General features: G+C 46.0%; 1 protein-coding gene across 2 annotated transcripts in view; it reads left to right on the top strand.

The window, feature by feature from the left end:
• Positions 1-6,127: 6,127 nt before the first annotated feature.
• CELF5 (CUGBP Elav-like family member 5) overlaps positions 6,128-21,691 on the top strand; it is a 75,979-nt gene continuing 60,415 nt past the window's right edge. For both annotated transcript variants that reach the window (XM_088149356.1, XM_088149355.1), the window contains exon 1: positions 6,128-6,371. In XM_088149356.1, the coding sequence (XP_088005482.1) occupies positions 6,128-6,371 (244 nt within the window). The remainder of the gene's footprint in view (positions 6,372-21,691) is intronic.

Raw genomic sequence — 21,691 nt, 5'->3', positions numbered from 1 at the left:
TAGTGCATGGTTTGTTGGTTTGGGCAAAGCAGGGCCTCTGGAGGGAGTCAAAAAAGTCAAAATGGTGGCCACAGCTACGCAATCAAAGCTGCAGGTGCCATCTTGACTCTTTTGACCCCCCCTCCCCCCAGACCCTTTTGCCTTCCTGGGTGGTTACCTTAGAGGGCTGAAGGGACTTGCGTCTTGCTGTCTTCCAGAAGAGTCACCTAGAACATGAAGATCGTAAAGGGGACTCATCTATACACCATCCTCTGGAGAAGGAAACAGTAACACACTCCAAGGAGACCAAGTGGAAATTCCCAGCCAGGGCCTGTTCACACAATACTGGACGATTAACTCCAGTCGTCCGCCAGGGTGGAGCAGAGGGACATCTGAATGGCATTGACGTTTGTACACTCTGGGGCTCCCCTTGAAAGAGCAGGTGGCAGCTGTGGCCAAGAGGACCTTTGCACAACTCTACCTGGTGTTGTGTGTCAGTCGTGCCCTGACTGGATCGGGAGGCCCTTCAGACAATCACTCACACCCTCGTCCCCTCATGGCTTGACTACTGCAATACCCTCTATATGGGGCTGCCCTTGGAGACTGCTCAGAAGCTTCAGCTGGTCCAGAATGCAGCAGTGCGGGCAGTGATGGGCGTGACTCGGTGTGCCCGCGTGACCCCCCCTCCCCCGCTTCGTGAGCCGCCCTGGATGCCAGTGTGCTTCCAGGTGTGATTCAAGGTGGCGATCGTCACCTATTTGACAGACCCTCGGGCTCCTGCGGTTTTCTGCTGGCTGGTACACGATGGCAGAGTTGGCGTGCACCAGGTTCCGATACGATTGGGCAGAATCAGCATGCTTCAGGTCCCATCAATTAGACAGATTCACCCGAAGGGACCCAGGAAGTGGGCCTCTTCAAATGCAGCGCCTGCCTTCTGAATGATGTCCCCCCCAAAAAATTTGTGTACCCCCAACCATATTTAAACCACCCCTTAAAACTTGCCTTCTCCCAAAGGCCTTGGGCTAGAGTGCTTGGTGGTTCCCAATTCTGGGAGCTGAAGTCCACCCATCTTAAAGTTGCCAAGGTTGAGAAACGCTGGGATGGGGAGTAGGAAGCCCTGAAATGTTAGCCACGTTCTCAGATTTGCACTTTGATAATTCACAGCCCTTGCAGGAAGTGGGGAAGCAACAGCTGTTTTTATTCTCAGGTAGGGGCCAACTTTGCACAACGTGGGTAAAATATTGATTAGTGCATGGTTCGTTGGTTGGGACAAAGCAGGGCCTCTGCAGGGAGTCAAAAAAGTCAAAATGGTGGCCACAGCTACACAATCAGAGCACAACCTCGTTTTTTTTCACTGTCATAAAGATTGATTTAATTTTTACTTTATGGGAGTTGAAACCTTGTGGGGGGTTTGTGCTGATGGCGTTAGGTTTTTTTCCTAGACATTGGTCCTGAAGGATCTTTGTTGTTTACTTTATTTTACTTTTTTATTTTATTTTATTTTATTTTATTTTATTTTATTTTATTTTATTTTACTTTACTATTTTATTTTATTCTATTTTATTTTATTTTAATTGTCTTATATGCCATTTAAGGTTGGGTGGTGTTGGGCAACCTATAAGCTTAATAAACAAACAAATAAATAAATAAAGGTGTGAACCAAACCATCGCGGTTATGTGTTGCACCAGCCAGCCATTGTGATTTATACAACAAACCATTATTTAGCACACTAGGTGAACGTAATCCAGAAAACTGGCTTCTCTGTCATATTAAACCATAATGTGCGTTATCTGGTTTATAACTGAGGTATGAACTGACCCAGTGGAGATTTATGAAGTAAACCATAATTAATCAAACCAAGAATGAGTGTGGTGGGAAGCCATTGACTATGGTGTAACATCTGAAGACTTCTTCCAACAAAGCGGATTATAACTGACCACACACACCAGATATGGCAGCACCTTGGGCCAAAATATAGCTGGCTAGTTTGGGAATCAGGATAAAATTCTGCAAATGGATCCAATGATGCTGGCTTGCATATCTTGGTGAAATAAAAATGCCACTGTAAATAAAATGAACGGGGAACATTTCACAAGGTCACTGAAGCCCTTTTGGGTGCATCAGTGAAACTGAAGCAAAATAATTTTATTTTTAAAAGTGTAGCGCTATTAAATCTGCTGCAAAACCCAGTTTGCAGAGTCTGCGACAGCTTGTATTATACAGGCCTTGGAAGATTTATTTTGTACCATTCTGCAAACTTCTCTTCCGAGCAACCCTTCTCATAGATTTTTTTTTATTATAAAAGCTTTTCTCAATTCCCGTTCAGTTGGCAATGATACAATAGGCTATTGATAATAATCTGCATCTTGAAAACTAACACACATGTTTTCATTCTTTTAGACTGAATGCAGAAATTTCCAAGAATGAAGCCTCTAAAATGGCTACAGATTTCCCACCCCACCTTGGGGAGAAAAGGATTTTCAGACAGCTTATCTGCATTCTGGCTTTTACATTATGCCTCGGGATGAGCTGAAGTTTTTTCAGCTGTCCTTTTAAAAATGCATACTGAGTTGACTTTTTGCTGTTTATTGCTGCTTTTAAGGATGAATGTTCCTAGCTAAATCAATCTAGGGCCCCCTGCCCCTTCTGAATCCATTTTGTACAGCATCCGCTGTTCTCGTGTACTGTTAAGTTTGCATCCCAAAATCTTCAGCACTAACTAACGTGCAAGAATTGTGCAACGGTTGGAGCGTTGGAGCGTTGTTTAGCATCAGCCTTTCTGGCACTGGAATATAAATGGATCTTTTCCAATCCCTTGGCCCCGGTTGTGTTTTCTAGCCTGCTTACAGACCACAAGTCACACTTTAAATGTGTCCTGCAGCTGTGTTCTTAGCAATGTTTCTAGGACCCACGTAACTCGACTTTTCAGAATATCTGCCAATCAGATCATCATATATAGATCTAGGATACTTTTTGTGTCGTTATTCTATTTGTTCCGTTTCTCTTTTGTGCCAATTCTTCTTCTTCAACTGATTTTTGTTGTCTTTAATTTTTATAGTGCCTATACTTGCATCCAAGTTTCCCTTAATTTCTCTAATACAATGGTACCTCGGGTTACGAACGCCTCTGTTAACGAACTTTTTGGGTTACGACCAGATCCGGCCGCAAAAATTTACCTCGGTTTGTGAACTCCGCCTCAGGGTACGAACAGGATACGCGGCCATTTTCCCTCCCGTGACACGGTCCGCGGCCATTTTTCCGCCCCTGACACGTGGTCCGCGGCCATTTTCTGCCCCTGACACGTGGTCGTAGGGAGGGGGACTCTCCCTCCAAGCAGTAGCCGCCTCCCTGTCCTCCACGCCAGAACGGATTAACAGTAATTACATTGAACCTTATGGGGAAATTTGCTTCGGGTTGTGACCAATTCGGGGTGCGACCAGAGTCACGGAACAAATTAAGTTCGTAAACCGAGGTACCACTGTATTCTTAAATAAAGCTGTTCTCTGTACTATTGGATTGTTATCCTCAATTCCTCTGCACTGCTTGTTGAAATAGAACTCTTTGAATTTTTTCCTGCTGAGTTTCTACTCTGAAACTCAGCAATTTCACATTTGTTGCTTTTGAGGAGAGATACACACAGACACACACACACACAAACCAACTCTGGGCGGTTCACAATATAACAAACAGTAAAAACACAATACAAAATAAAGCAATATGGGTTCTGATCACTCAGTGCAGAAACAGAAATAAATACAGGTGATCCTCATTTAGCGACTGTCTCATTTAGTGACTGTTCACACTTACAACGGTGATGAAAAAGTAACTTTGCAACCTGTTCTCGCATTTATGACCTCTGCAGGTCTGTAAAGCAAAGGAAAGCTGAAGTTAGATCGTCAGCACAGTCGTGGTTTCACTTAGCCACTGCATCACTTGACGACTGAGTTGCTGGTCCCAATTGTGGTTGCTAAATGGGGACTACCTGTACAACCAACCAGGGACTACATCCACTTCAACCCAAGGCCTTATGGAATGTCAATAGGGTGGGAGCCCCATGAATTTCAGGGAGATAGATGGGCCCTTACATAACTGGGACCTATGCAATGAAGAGGTGATAACTGGCACCTAGAATTGTACCTGGAAGCCGACTAGTATTCAGTGCTGCTCGTGAAACCATGGTCTTACATGGGCATAGCGAGGCCTGCTTATTTCTGCTTCTGCTGCTGCGTTCTGGGCCAGCTGTAGCTTCTGATGGTCTTCAAGGGCAGCCCCATGCAGAGGGTCCAAACGTGAGGCGACCAAAGCAGGAGTGATTGTCTGAAGGGTAGCCTGGTCCAAGGATGAGCATAATAGGTGCACCAAATGGATTTGTGCAAAGACCCTCCTGGCCACAGCCGTCACCTGCTCCTGGAGTCCAAAATGACCTCCAAATTATGCATCAGCCCCAAAGGGGGCAGTGCGACTATTCGGGTCTAAATAGGGAGCATCTGCAGATCTGGGTGGTCCAAACACCCACATGCGCTTGGTCTTGTCAGGGTTGACCTCCAGACTCACGCCGCCTCCAGACCCTCAGACAAGATCTTGACAGCATCACTGAGTCAGCCCGAATGTTAAGATATACAGCTGGGTATCATCAACGTATTGATGGTACCTGACCCCCAACTGATGGGCGACCGCAACCGGTGGCCTCAAATAGATGTTAAACAGGAGAGGTGTGAGCCCTGAAGCACCCCTGAAGCCACAGCAGCAAATCCCACCATTTCACCCTCTGCTGAGTGTGAAAAAGCTTCTCCTTCTCTCGGTGAGAAAGCTTTCAAAGGATGATCTCAGGTTCTCACCTTGTGAAAGAGGGAGAAACATCCTTTTCTTGTGATCTCCACCGTTTACTTTTTCATTTCACCGTTTTTTGGAGCTGGCCCCAACCCAAGGCATTTTCCCAGGATGCCACAGAGTAGAAAGATCAGAATGAAGGAACCTCCTTGAGAGGAAGACCACAAACCCGTCCACCGAGATGAAAAGCCCCGCCAAATAAAATGGGTCCAACTGCTTTATGAAATGCCTCACCACAGATCAGTGTTTCTCAACCTTGGCCACTTGAAGATGGGTGGACTTCAACTCCCAGAATTCCCCAGCCAGCAGGGCTGGCTGGGGAATTCTGGGAGTTGAAGTCCACCCATCTTCAAGTGGCCAAGGTTGAGAAACACTGCCGTAGATTTTCAAAAGGGCCTTCTTAATAGTGGCAGTTCTATTTTCAATTCTCCTCCTCGTGATTCCATGCCCGGAATTTGCTGCTGCCTTTTTCACACCCTTTCCAGCTCTAAAAATGCCCTTTGGATGGCACGGGGACCAAAGCAAGCAATTCTCCAAGTGGGGCTTCTCCATAGATCGGAATGAAGGTATATCGTTTAAATTCTCTGTATTTTCCCCCAGCAGCCAATCCCTGGGTCGTCCTTTGCCTCCAGATGTTCGCCTTCTAGATTCCAAAGTCCTTTTCTGGATCCCACCGATGACTTTTGGATTGTCTGGGCCAAGGGGCATCACTTTACTTCGCCTGTGCTCTCGGAAGCGGGGTTTGGAGGGTGGGAACGGCTGCTGGATCTCCTGGCAATTATTCTCTCTCTCTTTTTTTTCATTTTACCACCCGGAAGTGTTTGGTGTCACCCCCAAACGTGCCCCCTCCGTGTTCGCCCCCCCCCCCCCCCGCGCCTCCTTTAACAGGCAAAAGCGCCTGTGTTGGGGACTCCCTTTGCACGTCTTGGAACCGCCCTCCTTTCCGACAGCGCTCCGTTTGCTGGGTTTTCACCAGCTGCCCGTCCACGGGAGCAGCTGTGCCCCGCTCCCCGGGCTCTTAGGAGCCTTCGCGAAGCCCAGCTCGGCCTCGCCGGTCGTGTGAACGTCGCGGCAGCCGCGGCGGCTCTCGCTGCCCCGGGGAACCCACCCTTCTCCGCTGCTGCGCGGCGCTGCAGTCCCGCGGCCGGCCGGGCGGCGTCGCTGCCGAGCGTCCGCCTTTTGTGGTCCTGATGTTGCGAGCGCCACTTTCCCTCCGTCTCCATCTCTGGTCGCCGCCCGCAGCTCCCTTCTTCCCGCCAGCATCCTCCCGTGCGTAGCCCGCGCGCCCGCCCGCCCGCCCGCGTCGGGACCCGGGGCATGGCCAGACTGCCGGCGAGCGAGCCCAGGCGGCAGGCGCAGCCTCAGCAGCAGCCGCCCCGCGCCTCCCCCATGAGCGGCGGCTCCGACCCGGAGGGCATGAAGGATCTGGATGCCATCAAGCTGTTCGTCGGCCAGATCCCCCGCAACCTGGAGGAGAGGGACCTCAAGCCCCTCTTCGAGCAGTTCGGCCAGATCTACGAGCTCACCGTGCTCAAGGACCGCTACACCGGCATGCACAAAGGTAGGGCGCCGGCCCCCTCGCCCCCCCCCGCCCGCGCCATCGCACTCCCCCCCCCCATCTTCTGCCTCGCCTGGGTTTCCCCCAGCCCGGCCTTTCTCCCCAAATCTGGCGCCCTCCCTCCTCCGCCAGACGGGCCGGACTACAACTCCCATCGCGATGGGAGCTGTAGTCCGAGACAATTGAGGGAGGAGCTCTAGGTCGGAGAACAGGGGCTCTTCCCCTCCCTGTGCTCTCTGCCCCCCCTCCCCTTTCCAGTTGGGTTTCCTCACTCCTTTCCTTGTGCCTTCGGGGGTGTTTCTCCATCTTTTTCTCCACCCTCCCTTTCACATCTCTCCGTTTCCCCCTGATTCTTTCTCCCCATCCTTCCTTTCACTCTGGCCACCCGGCTTGCTTCTCACCGGCTCAACACACGTGCGTGCATGTGTGTGTGTGTGCATCCTCTCTTTCTCTCTCTCTCTCTCACACACACACACACATCGCGCCCTTCCCATTTTGCTTCTCTTGGGCCCATCCAACTGTTATTCAAAGGTGCTCCCATCCCTCTTCCCTTATTCAACCTCCGACCCCTTTTCTTTCCAGCCATTTTCTTTCCGATTTTCTCCACCCCATCGCCAGCTCCTGGGGTGCCGCGTGACATGGACAGAATCCAAGTGCAGACCCCCCACGCACCCTGCACGCCAGGCCTACCACCCTGATTTTTTCTGCCGTGTTTTTAAGATGCTGGGAAGCGGCTGGAGAAGGAGTTCCACTCTGGGGGCTTGCCTTCTTGCAGATTAAAGATGGGGGGAGGGGAGGCCCTAGATCTAGTATCAGCTGGGCTTTCTTGTTCCTCACCCCATAACCATCTCCTTGTGGTGTTCCCTCCACAGGCCCTTTTCCCAGCACCTCTGCCTCAACCTTTCCCATCATCTTCCTCCTGTCCTTTCTTCCTGCACCGAAATTCCATCTCTCTCCCCCCACCCCTCTGCTGCTGCCAACCTGTCTCATTTTATTTTTTTCTGGCCTGCAGGCAACTCCCTTCTGACCCTCCCCTTTTAGTTCAATTTGTTTTTAAAGGTGGTGGTGGTGGTGGTGGTAATAATAGTAATAATAATAATAATAATAATAATAATAATAATAGACAAAAAGAGCTGGAGGTCTGTGAAAGCGGAGGGATTGCAGTTGCATTTTAAAAACATTTTTATGTTAAACAAACACATGCAAATTTGGGAAAGCGATCCTGGCAGCTAACCCAGCTGATCAGAGCAAAGGGCAAGTGTTTTTAAAGAATAGCTTTAAAAAAATACTAAAGGAGGATCAGGTCTTTGGGTCAACCGTATGAACAGCCAGGCCCATAACATTGCACTGAAGTGTCTGTGTGTCGGTAGGCATGCGTGGAGACATGCACACTTACACGCACAGATGATGTGTGTGACAGATGTGACTGAGATAGGTATTTTCATCCAGAAAGAGAGGAAAATGGTTCTGAAAAAGAGTGTTAGTGTGGGTTTAAACCTGCTAGTGACAATGAAAGGGTGAAGAAACTGGGTACGGTGGGCTTGTGCTAGAGAAGATTGGGGGGACCAGTTAATAGTGGAAAGGTGGACCTGATACCATTCTTCAGATCTTGGTAGGATTTTCCCATAAAACAAGGCAAAGGTGGTTTGTCTGCTGCCATAGACTGCAGGAGTTAAGGGAGTAAAATTCCTAGGATGTTTAGAAGGACGTGGGGAGATCCTTCAGAATCAGTTGGAAGATGGAGCTGAATACCAGCAAGGAAGGTGGTCTATCGTCTAGCATAGTGTTTGCTGTGCTGGGGGTTTCTGGGAGTTGAAGCCCACACATCTCCAAGTTGCCAAGGCTGAGAAACCCTGTTCTAGCAGAAGCCTTTCAAGAGAGGTTGGATATCCTTCTGTTTGAGAAGCTAGCTTTTTTTATTTTGATGCTTTGAAGGTGAACTTGGCCTAGACCAGTGTTTCTCAACTTGAAGATGGGTGGACTTCAACTCCCAAGATTCCCCTGGCTGGCTGGGGAATCTTGGGAGTTGAAGTCCACACATCTTCAAGTTGCCAAGGTTGAGAAACACTGGCCTAGATGATTTTAGTACCGGTTGCCATCAGATATGGAGATAGCCACCAAGGAGGCAATTTTAAAACTGACTGCAAAAAAGACACAAAGATAGGGTTATCACCGGCTTCAAGTTTGATGGTTGCTTGCTCCCTCCTCAATCACAGAGAGCAAGCCTTAAATTCCAGATGTTGGGGTAGCACCAAAGAAGAAGATGGCCTCCTGGCCAACTTCTCACCTGCAGCAGGTTAGCCACCCTGAATTCCTGAATGCTGCTCCTAGTCGTGAATCAAAGGCTGAACTCCTTGAGTATCAACTGTTGATAGTGGAGGGACGATGAAGAGGCCCACCTTCCATGCTTGTGTGGGTGTCCCAAGCTGGTAAGACTTCTGACATGGTGTGCGACCTAAAATGCTAGAGAGACCTTTGGCCTGACCCAAGTCCAGAGCTCTTTTAAAGGTCTTCTCCTCTCCCTCCCTCCAAGTTTCTATGAATGTTGCCCACCAAAAGAAGTGATTTTTATGGGGCCTCGTGTGTATATAGAACCCACAACTTCTAGTTTCTCACTGAAGGGAACTGCCAGAAACATCCATATATGATTGTCTAACCCCCCAGTTTTTTTTTACTGACCCTTCTTTAAATATCGTTTTTCCATTAAATGTGTCCAGTGACGTCAAAATCACAGCTCTTTTTTTTTTTTAAATGCACTTTGATAGCATTAATCTATGCAGGATTATTATTATTATTTTTTTTTAGAGTTTTGTCTTGAACTCAACATTTTGTTGTGAAAGAAATGAGCTCATTTTCAGGGGAGATGAAGCTTCTGTTGTAGCTTGCATGAAAAATCTGAAAAAGTCATCAGGCTTTGGTTGGGCTTATATGACACCCTTAACCTGCTTACTATAATAATCCATTTTTCATCTGCAGGGAGGGGGGTCAAAAAAGTCAAGATGGCAGCCATGTGATTGAACCCCCTTGTCCTAATCTTCATAGGATTCTGAAGGATCTCCTCATGTCCTTCTAAACATCCTAGGAATTTTATTAACATGTGCATGAAAAAGGGGGTGAGGTTTTGAATGCATAGGTCTGGTGGCCAGCCTGATTGTCTTTGACCCCCACCTTCACCTGTGGATGCCTTCAAAAATGGGAGAAGAAGAACCAAGGTAAAAAAGAGCTGATGAGGCTAGTTAAGATATATCTTCAAAACTTTAAAGAACAGCCAAAGTGGAGGGAGAAGGCTGAAATGGTAAAGTGGCCAAAATAGGGGGCAGCTGACATCAGTTTATTTTTAAATGTGTGCCTTTGTTGAAGGTTTTTTAAACTCCCTCAGCCGTGGCTTTTTAATTGGATTATCTCCTTTTAAAGTATTGGGTTTATCAACACATATGCCCATCACGTCATTAAGCAGTCTTACGTGAAGCTCAGACATCCAGCAAAGGACAGTATATGATGCAAAAATGATAGATATGACCCAAGGAAAGGGCAAGGAAATAGAGCTCGAATCAGCTTCCATCAGCACCGTTTGTTACCCATCTCCATGGCCTTCTGTCCCGGTCAGGGGTTTCCACAGGTGTGATCAGAGAAACAAGATGGCAGGCCCAACGGTGCGATGGAAGCTCTGCCTGCTTTTTATGTGCATCACAGACGTGAGGAACTTCGATGACACTGTTGTGGCCCCCATCTTGACTTTTTTGACCCCATCCCTGCAGACACCCCTGAAATTCCTTGCAAACTATCCTTGCTTCCATCCGTCATGTCCATCCACCCCTTTCCCGTTGCATTCAGCTCCCGTCTAGGTTTCTCCTGACATATCCAACTCTCACTTCAATATATGGAAGGCCAGGAGCAACAATACACACTTGTTCCCACAACAGGCCACACAGGACTCACAACCTTCCTACCTTCGCATCTTTCCACCCATCTTCCCATCTTTAGCAGACATTCCACCGAGATGCACAAATGCTTCCCGTTTGTTCTCAGAGGTGTCCACAGCACTGAACAATTTTGTCGGAAGCGCCAACCCTGTGGGACGTGTGTGGCATGTCACGACACAGAGGCCAAAGGGATGGAGCTTATGCCACAATAGCACAACGCAACTTTCATAGTTTGCTCCAAACCACAGAAGCCTCTCGTTTTTTTCCATGTACATACAAAGCGTAATCCTTTCCTTCCTTTTACCTCCCCAAATAACCGCCTTGGGGTTTAGACAGACTAAATTTCAGATTCATGTTCCTCGCAGCATCGTGTAATCTGCCAAACTATTTTTTTAACTCGAATTTATTGAAAATGTTCATATAATAATAAACCAAAAGAAAAAAGAAAAAAACACCAAAGTTAAGAAATATATAGAGGACTTCCAACCTTCTGTTCAACTGATAATGACATTCTTATCGTCCCTCCCCTCTCTTAAGTATTTTACAAGTTTCTTCACCCCTTAATTTAGTCCTGATCTTTCTTACTTTTCAAATTCCATAAATCATCAGTGCCATTTTTCCTTCTGTCAGCAAAACATCCATATAAGGCTTCAATCTACCAAACGTTCGATGCAAATCATTCAGGATCTCAGCCAACCACACTATAGTATAACTTATGAAAATACCCATTTGTTTCTGCCTCCAACCAACACGCCTCTAACATCACCACAAGCTTTCCTTATGCATTTATCCATATATACATTTAAACAAGTAAGGGGAAATCAGACATCTTTCTCTTCCTCCATGTCGAACCATTTGCTAAGCATTTATACTAACTCATGCTTTATTTCCAACATATAGGGCTCTTATAGCATTCAGCAACTAAGCTTCAGTCCCAGATTTGCCCCAAGCAAGCCATGATTCAAGACTATTCACTAATATATGCTTTCTCTAAATCAGTGTTTCTCAAACTTGGCAACTTTAAGACATGTGGACTTCAACTCCCAGAGTTCCCCAGCCAGCCATGAAGTCCACATGTCTTAAAGTCGCCAAGTTTGAGAAACACTGCTCTGAATCAACAAAAATAACATGAACTTTCCCACATTCATCCATTTCTTAATGACCTGCAGAATAGCCAAAAATTGGCCTGTGCAAATTTTGCTTATTGACACAATCACCATTCTGCCAAAGACCTTCCCAGGCACACTTAACAAACTAATCCCCCCTTTGTGTATTCACTCTTGCAAACTCCCCTTTTGTAGAAGACAGTAATAAATGGTGCTCTTCCAATTGTCAGACACAGATGCAGTCTTCAGAGCCACATGCAATCCATATTTTAACATTTCTCCAGTGACCCCATCTAAACCCGCAGCCTCCCCATTTTTCCCCACATTCTCACAGTACTGATGACTTCCTTTCCATCAGTTTTTACCCGGACATCATCTCTGAGGGCGTTCATTTGAATTCCACCCTTTGACAGATCACTGTCGTTCCCTTGCAAATCCCTAAAATGCTCCCATTTCATCCCAAATCATGTCATCGCTTTTCTTTTTAAATTCCATTTATTTTGATGGAAGCTCCTCGTTCAGGTCTGTTTACCCACTTCCGAAACAAGTTTTTATTTCTGCTGTAACTGCACTTAATTTCTCTGACTCCTTTAATCTTACCTGTTCCTTGCTCTCTTTGATTACAGTCCAGTGCAATGGTCTTTTTTCTATATATACAGTAGACATTACATAATGCCTTTCTCTTATCTGCATTTTTGCCCCAAGGGCTCTCTTAAAGGCCTTTTTTCCTCATCCACAGGCTTTTCCCCCTGTTCTTTCCACAAAACATTTTCACCCACCTGTTCAGCATAATCCCACCTATTTTTATGCCACTGTGAGATCATTCTTTTCCCTCTGTCCCAACGTCAGCCTTGCGAGGTAGTCCGGACACAAAGCACACCCAGGAGTACTAGTTCTATCTGCATTACAGAATCTTGCAAGTCTGAAAGTACAATTCTCCCCTGTCTCCTTTACAGCCCAAGAAACTAGGGAGGGTCCCTTCTGAGATGTTTCCCATGCCCCCATTCCTTCTGTGGGCTCAGCCGCCCCTTATCTAACCATTGTCTAGTCTGCGGCTCTTCCTCCTGTCTCCCAAGGTCATTCCCACAGACCATTACACCCAAGCAGCTTCCACATCCTCTTTCTTTGCACCCATTCCTTCTGTTGGGAGACTAATAATCTCATAATATGTTCCAGACAGACTGAAACTTTCTCTTCCTGTGGATGTTCTACTTTCCCTGTAGTTTCTTTTACATCTTTTTCCTCCAAGCCCATTTTTTCGCAAGATCCACCCCGGCACCCCCAAGACATGGTCAGTCCAGCATTCAGAACCTCTCGTCAGCCTTGCAACCTTGGCTCAATCTTTCATCGTAAACCACCAAATCAATCCTGCCTTTAGACTGATCTTCATTCCTTTGCCCTGTGTACAATGAATAGAGTGGAACCATGTGCTTGAAACCAACCAACGTTTCCTAAGCTAAATAGTAATTGTCATGTTTTCCTTGGCCTCTGGCCCAATCCCCTTTTCTGCACTTTTTTGTCTTATTACCACACATTCATGCATGTCATCTAGCATCATACTTTTTTTTCTGGATGACATCCATGGAGAATGTTACCCAATTTTGCCCAAACTCATCCTTGGTTCTTCCATTTGTCACCATTCCCTGGATTGTATCATGAAACACTCAGCAATCTATGGATTCCAATGTTGATCCCCCCCATAACAATCTAGATCACACCAATTCATGCTTTTGGACATACATCTTAGCTGTTTCATTCATAATTCAGCCTACCGTTGCACTTCCTTGCAGGTATTCATCCACTCCACAAGGTTAAGCTACCTTTATTCAGATCGGTTATATCCCCTTTCTCTTAGGTTCATAGACCCACCCATCTCTTTCTCTTTCTTTTATTTATAACTTAGGAATTCATGTTCTTCATCTTTTCCTAATGTTAAATGACAACATACTGGCTCACACTCAGAAATGCAGGCTTATTTGATTATGTATTTTAGTTCTTATTCAACACTGTTATGCCACACCGTTAATGCATTGCAAGGCATCCTGGGTGAACTTGGGTTTGAAGAGTGGCATATGCATTTTTGAAAAAAAGAAAAAAGAAAGGAATTGCTGGTGAGCTGAAAGTTGCACATCCCTGTGGCTCATCCTTATGTTCATGGAATGAAGATATCTCACTAACTCTTTTTAGAGGACGTGTCCCCCTGGACGTAGTCTGAGTTTCATTCCTTGCCACTCCAAAGACAGCCTAAACTCATCCATAATTAGTTATTCCTACTTTAAAGTAATATTTTTGGTCAATGCCTAATTGCCTCTGGCCATTTTGGCTTCTGCTGCAGGAGAAATGGGACATCTGGTTTTGGGAGAGCCATTTGATGTAATGGAATGCCTGAACATGGCGTTAACAAAGCCCCCTTCAGACATGACATTGGTTCCTTATCTACACTGGAAGACCGGTCTTCTGGAAGACCACTAGACTCGTTATTAAGCAAGCGTTCAGCGGTCTTTTGTAAGACCAATAAATCTGCCTGTCAAAAAAAAGTGTGTGTGTCCATATAAACTGGGAAAGAGATGTATCTATGTTACATATTTATTTATTTATGCATTTTGCCCACTGTAGGACCATTTTATGTCCCCCAGGGTACTTCTGGGTGTTGCCAACTGCGGCCCTTTGCTACCAGTTCGGCAATTCTCTTGCAGCCCTTATCGATTTGGGATATTAAGGCAATGGGGTGAAACTGACAAGAGTTCTGCCAGTTTCCTCTTCTAGCCCAAGAGACCGGAAGGCTGGTAAATCTGTCTAGGGATCTTCTAGAAGACTGGTAAACCTGTGTTCAAAAATAGCCCGGCTGAGAAGTCATCAGGATGGTGGACAGGCTGGGATGAAGTGGAAGGGGGCTGTGATGGAAGGTGAGGGTGGCCTTGGAAGGTGGAGGGAAGAGATGCTGCCTGGGGAACAGTCAGATAAGAGGGAGCACAGCCCGCAGCTGCATAATGGAAGAAGAAAGAGGCTCAGAAGGGACCCTCCCTAACTTCTCGGGCTGTAAAAGAGGCAGTGGGAGATCTGGACTTTCAGACTTTCAAGATTCTGTCAATGTAGCTTTACAATAAAGTAGAGTTAGTTCATGTAGTCTTTTTTCCTGTCTGGTTTACCTGGGAGGGCTGACAGGAGCTCACTCCAACAATCTTCCAGAAGACCCATAGACCATGTTAGAATCAGATCAAGTGACAGGCTACTGATTTGGAGTGCCTCGGCACTTCGTGAACTTGGCACCAATGACCTTCCACCCAGGCATCTGCCACTCTTGCCCAAGCTCACCCAACACACTTTAAGGAGAGCGATGGTGGTGGTTTCACCTGCCAGCTGGTGATGTTAAGTAGGAGTACCAATCCCTGCCTTTAAATTGTCCCACAGAAAAGCTGCAGAGGTAGGATCACTCAGAAATGGTGGGACTGAAGCTGATGAGAGCTTGGTTGTTGGACAGCTGCACATTATATAAATATATCTTTTGACCTGTTGAAAGACTGGAGGAGCAACCCTGGGTTTGGAGTGTATGGCCACCCTGCTCCTGAAGGTGCCACAGGAAGAGGAATGTGATGCTATGTGCTTTTCTTGGGAAAAGATGCTGATTTCCAGTGATGGAAAATTTGCAACATGGTGGGCATGGAAAGATGGAAGAGAGTCAGGTTGGGCTGGGGAACCCTGGGTTCAAATCCCCACTTCACTGTGTAGCTCCCTGGCTAAGTTTGAGCCAGTCACTTTTTCTCAGCCCTATCTTCTTCACAGGGTTTTTGTTGAGGATGAAATGGGAGGTGGCCACCATCTATGCCAGTGTTTTTCAATTTTGGCAGCTTGGTGGACTTCAACTCCCAGAATTCCCCAGCCAGCATGCTGGCTGGGGAATTCTGGAAGTTGAAGTCCACCCATCTTAAAGTTGCCACGCTTGAAAAACACTGATCTATGGCATCCTGAGTTCCTTAGAGAGAAGATGTCATAAAAATATAATAAATGTATAAGTAAATAATGGAGTTAGATAATTTGTGGCCAGAAGAAGTTGTGGGAATGCAGCTGGTCTTAGCATGTTGTATGAATCAGACCATCACATTAAACCTTAAGTGGTTTGCTTATTTGAACATCAGTGTGTTATATGGACACAACCATTGTGTGTTGCTAACTTGGGTGTAGGCTTAACCATCTTGGCTATTGCTGCAATGAATTCCACAGCTAATTTTATGCCCCGCATCAACTAGAACGTTTTAGAGGAATAGGAAGAGAGAGTATTTGGAAGCTGGCTTTACAGCTGTTAATTTTATCACCTTTCCCCAGCACTTGAAATCCTAATTTTGGCCCACCATCCTGGTTCATTGACACCCTATTCAGCAGTCCCAGTTGGGCGCAATAAATCCCCCAAGAGTGGGTTGAACAGCTGGGAAGCTGTATGGCAGGTGGGCCGACTTGGGCGTGAGAATTCTGCAGACTTGGTGTGTGTGTGTGTGTGTGCGTGTGTGTGTGGAGGAGAAATCATGAGTAATTTTTCCTCTGGAGAATTCCTGTCTGCTATCCATGACTTTCTTTTAATCCTTTCCAACCCAACAGAATATGGGAAGGAAATTACACAAAGCGGGGTGAGAAGTCTAAAAGTCAGCACGACAGCTGCCCCCAAATTGAACACAACGGGACCCAATTTAGTGTGTAGGAAGAAGCTAGCAAAAGAGAGACTAGGGTTGAAAATGGATCAGATCCAGCTAGGGGCTATGGAGAAAAAAAAACAGGGGGGAGAAATCCCCTGATCTAGCCCATCTTTTTCAGAAGTTTGCCATGGCGCCTTCTGAGGGATGCAAGGGAGGGACTGGCCCAAAGTCGCCCAGCTGGTTTTGTGCCTAAGGCAGGACTTGAACTCACAGCCTCCTGGTTTCTAGCCAGGTGCCTACCTTGTTAATATTCCTTAACCCAAGGCTGTATTGTTTCAGCAAACCTTTGGCCTATAGTGGCTTTGAGGGAGAGTGTGCATCTTCTGCATTTGTTTTGTAATTTAACTTCTTAGAGAAAGTGTGCAGGTAGTCCTCAAGTTACGACGGCAACTGGGACTGGAATTTCTGTCGCTAAGCAATGCGGTTGTAAAGTGCGATGTCACATGACCTTGTTGCTTAGTGACAGCAATCCGGTTGCCGTCGTTAAGCGAGGATCGTGGGTTGTTAAGTGAGGACCTCCTCGCAACTTCCTGCCAGTTTCCAACAACCAAAGTCAGTGGCAAAGCCGGCAGGAAGTCACAAATCCCAGACAGCTCATAAGCAGGCCAGTGGGTGGGTAAGTGGCTGCTGCTGGGTGGGAGAGGATGTGAGGGGATGTGCGGATGGCCGTGGAGGTGCAGCATGAGCACAGTGAGGCTTGGGGCAGCTGCTGCGGGGGGAAGGGTAAGTGAGTGTCTGGGGAGGCACAGCATGAATGTAGTGAGGCTGGGGGAGGGTGCACAGGTGGGAGAGACTTATCAGAGTGACTTGCAACCTTCCCTGCCAGCTTCCCCATTGACTTTGCTTGTGGGAAGCCGGCAAGGAAGGTCACAAATGGCAATCATGTGACCGCAGGACACTGCAACCGTCGTAAGTGTGAGTCAGTTGCCAAGTGCCCAGATTGCGGTCACGTGACTGCAGGGGTTCTGGGACGGCTGGAACTTTGAGGACCCATCGTAACCACCACTCGTTCAGCGCTGTTGTAACTTTGAACGGTTGCTGAATGAGTGGTCATTAACTGAGGACTACCTGTATAAACAAATAGAAAAGAGATAAAGGAAATAAAAAAAGAAAGTATATATGAATAAACAACAGATCTAAAAAATGCCAAGGAGGTGATTGTTTTCTGGCATATCATTAGTAAATGGATGAATTTACTAATGAATGAATAATTACGAGTGAATATATCGCTTTAAATGACTAAAAATCACGACTGAGATTTAAGCAAGGATTAATATCAAGAACCAGGGTCAATACAGTATAAATCACCATATATAATTATAAACTGCAATAGATTGAATCAACACCGAGAATCTGTTCTGCTTTAAATATTACGTGAGACTGAGGTACAAACTCTAGACGGGATACAAATCCATGTATTAAATTATGGTCCAGTTTGGTCCAAATTCCACTTTGAATTAAATTCTATGTCCGGTTCACTTTTAAGGTATGACTTAAAATGCTCCCACAATTTGGAATTCAGCTTTTAACATTCCTTTCCTTCTAGTATGAATCATTTTCCAGAATTGTTGAGCTTTACAATATTGCCATCAGATGTGAAAAATGGACTAATCTGCTCGTTACATTTCCAGCAATCCTTAGAGAATGAATTATCTATTTTAGTAATTAAGATTGGAGTGATATACCAACGATAAAACATCTTGTAGCAATTCTAAGTGTGACAAAGTAAATATAACATTTTTCTTTCATTGAAATTCCCATTGTTGCATTGCTATTACTACATTCCACTTCTGCATCCATTTAATCTTGCAATCATTGACTTGTACAAATTCTGAGTCATATTTCACCAACAGTTATCAGACCCAACAAAAGTTCTGAACTGTGTATTATAAGACTTTCTAATTCAGTCAATTCCCCCTTCTTTCTGCAATTTTTCTAGTACCATGTTACTTATTTGAAGATACTGAAACCAGTCAGGTAAAGTAGATCACTGTGAATTAAGAGTCTCAAAGAAAGATTTATCTTTCTCTTATTGATAATTAAATCTTGCCATCTAAACAAGTTATTAACCTTCCACCAATCAACTGTCTTAACACTTTCCTCTTCATATGAGTAGCTGTTTATTAAGGAAGCAGGAGGGGTTATGTGTTTTTTAAAAATTATTTTATTTTATTGTATGCTACCCAGACTGCTTTGGGACTGATTGATTATCTGCCATCAATCACACAAATAGATTTTCTCCAGGATGATCGATCCCCAACTTGGTCCTTCAGGTTTTCCTTCGAGATAGGAGCGAGTTATAAGCGGTGTAAAATAATCACAATAGATAAAATAAAAATCTGGATGCTTTTGCAGTTCCATGTTGGCCCTCCCTCCCCAACTATTTGTAAGAGTGGTATCTCTTTTGACACAAAGGGGGCAGATTTCCTGGGAAATCCTTTCCAAGCCCTAACCAGGTTTGACCCTACTTAGCTTTTGAAGATCAGCCAAGGTTGGTGAGATACTGTCACTTAAGCAAGTCTCTTCGAGTTGAGTTGACTCACATTGACAACATGGACATGTCCATGTAGTTTTCTTGGCATTATACAGAGGTACATTGCCATTGCTTTCTTCTGGAATAGTTCAGATTTCCCAGTCTAGCTCTCAACCCTGAGCTTTCCTGGTGGTGCCTCATCCAAATCCTAACCAGACTTGAGCCTGCTTCACTTCCAAGCATAGACAATACCAGCTGGGTGGACTACACTCAAATGGGATTGGATTATTTGTGGTCCCGTATGTTACTGAAACCAACCATCACCTTAAGACGTCAGATCAAACAAGCAGTCATATTAAGCCAGGGTTTATTTCATTTGGGATAGTATATGATACGAAGACAGCAGAGCTCTTTCATTTACTCGGATTTGCAGTTTAGTGTGTTGTATGAACTCGGTGTTAAAGCTGGTTCATCCTTCTCTTAAAGAAACCCCAAAGTAGTGGCTAATATAACATCTTGTGGCAATGAGTTTCACAGGCTCCTGGAATATATTTTGGCTTTGAAATATGCACTGTGTGTGATACGTCAGATAAATCAATAACAACTCACCTTTTGCACCTGGCTGCTGTTTAGGCATGTGGGAAGGCAGCTTTCTACGTTTGTGATAACGTAGCCATTATGGCAAAGGCTTCGTTTGGACCCTGTTCTTCCTTGAAGAAATTTAAAGCAGAATATGAAGCGGTTCCCCTGTTGATCGTCACAACAACCCTGCGAGGCGGGATGGGCTGAGAGATAATTAAGCCACGTTTGGGAAGCTCTGGGTGCATTTGGACCTGGGGTTCTGTGCTTTTCCTGACTTAAAGCAGCCTGGAAAAGCAGGCAGACAATTTTCAGCAATTGTGTGTGTAAGTGTAAAGAGAAGGGGGTAGAGGTGAATGAACATGGACTAGTTACTTGTCCACGCATCCTCTAACTGCCAGAGTGTGTGCAGGGAGGGGGTCAAAAAAGTCAAAATGGCAGCCACGGCCATGCAATCGGAGCCCTGCTCACACAACCCACATAAAACAGGGGCAGGGCTCCGACTGCATCGCCATGGCAGCCATCTTGACTTTTTTGACCCTCCTCCTTGCAGCCTCCCCACGCCAATTGCTATCCCACGCCAGAACATAACTGAAGCTCATAGAACAGTCTGTTCTCCCCCCCCCCGCCCCAAATTCTCTGCATCCCTGGCCCTTTCTCTCCCCCTTCGATTTTCAATATCTCTCTGCGGTCCCAGCTCCAGCTGATGAGTAGGTTCCACTTTTCACAGATGGTGCCGAACGAACACATGGAACAACAGGCGGGAAAAAAAAGTGTGTGTTCCATTTCTCATGTCTGTAAACTGTCCCCGTTCAGGAAACAGGAGGGGGAACAGGGAGAGAGCAAGGAAGGAACAGACGCAGCCTCCCCTCCAAGCACTGAGCGCTTCTGGCCCTGCTTAGCTTCCTGCAATCAGACAAGGTGGGCTGGGTGCTCTAGGACAGTATTTCTCAACTTTGGCGGCTCTAAGATGTGTGGACTTCAACTCCCAGAATTCCCCAGCCAGCATCGAGACCAAGGTTCCTCAACCTCAGCAATTTTAAGATGTGTGGGTTTCAACTTCCAGAATTCCCCAGTCAGCATGGACCAGGGTTTCTCAACTTTGGCAACTCTAAGATGGGTGGACTTCAACTCCCAGAATGCCCCAGCCAGCATCTCTGGACATTACCTCCCAGAATTCTGGAGCTACCATTTGTGGGCTTCAGCTCCCAGAATGCATATTATTTTGTACAGCGGAGGAAGCCAACCACTTTGGGTCCCTTGTGAAATTCTGACAGCCTGGCGTGGGCGCACTCACAAAATGGCACCTTTGCCTTTTCACAAAAGAGCTGATGGGGTGGGCATGGCGCCCATCTACGAAGTCAACCTGCTGAAAGATGCTCTCATCTAGGAATGAACAGTGTTGCTAGTGCAAAATCTTTTTAAACCGTCGTGGGGGGCAGGATTCTTTGGGGGCATCAAGGGAGGCATTTAGGGGCCAACTGGGGCCCGTGAGCACCGTGTTGCCAATGCCTCCACCTGTCCTTCTTCTTGATACGTTGGTAATTCTCTTTTGCTGGTCGACGGCATTCCTGCTGCCACTTGCCATCGGGTTTTATATTAACAGCCAAAATGGAACAAATTTCACATGCCAAACTGTTTTTTTTCCCCCCAAGGAGGCATTCTTTGCTGGAATGGAGCATACTTGAACTATAAGCCTATAAACTTAAGAACGAAAATCAGCTGATGTCCACAATTCTGTACTGTGCCATTTTAGGGATGTTTGTTTCACTCCAGCGCTTACCTGTTTGGCTTTTAAAATACATTTCCCTGCTTTCTGCACAAATTGCTAAGATCCGCATGGGCCCTAAGCTCGGCCAGCAAAATGTCCCTTTTGTTTCGTGCAACGACTAGAAATCCATCTTGAATTTCACAGACGTTTTCTTCCCTTACCCAAGAGGTTTCTGTTTTCCTGCTTTGTTCTCGGGAAGCTTGAAAATTCCTTTCACATTTCTCTCCAGGTTGTTTTGGAGTTGCCTTGTGCGCTGGGCTGATGTTTTTGCCTTTTATTGTACTTTTTTCCCATCCCTCTGAAACTTCCTTGCCTGGTCACGCTTCCCCATCCGAAGAAGCATGGGCAATCCAAAACTGGGCCTTCATATCCGGCCTTGGGCCAGGTCAACGTGATTGCTAAATCAATGCAAAGGCATCCATTTAACCATCCTACCTGTAGACAAGTAAGGAGATGACCTTGGAGAAGTATTCAGTAGTCCAGTGTTTCTCAACCTTGGGAACTTTAAGAGATGTGGACTTCAACTCCCAGAATTCCCCAGCCAGCATGGCTGGCTGGGGAATTCTGGGAGTTGAAGTCCACACCTCTTAAAGTTCCTAAGGTTGAGAAACACTGAGGAGGGAGTGAGGAAGAAACTCAAGATTGTCCCATCTTGATTTTCTTTAGTATAAGAAGGGGGATAAAGACCCTGTGCTAGGCTTTTGACTTTCTGTTATTATACCCGCCAACAATAGAGTTCCTTGTGCATCCTGTTTCCTGACCTGGCCTACCTCGCAGGGCTGA

Source organism: Python bivittatus, unplaced genomic scaffold (assembly GCF_059951505.1).
Source record: "Python bivittatus isolate LINGU-HERP-01145 unplaced genomic scaffold, Pbiv_v1 ctg000580_np1212, whole genome shotgun sequence".
NCBI classification, from domain to species: Eukaryota; Metazoa; Chordata; class Lepidosauria; order Squamata; family Pythonidae; genus Python; species Python bivittatus.
This window is presented reverse-complemented; position numbering and strand designations above follow the sequence as displayed.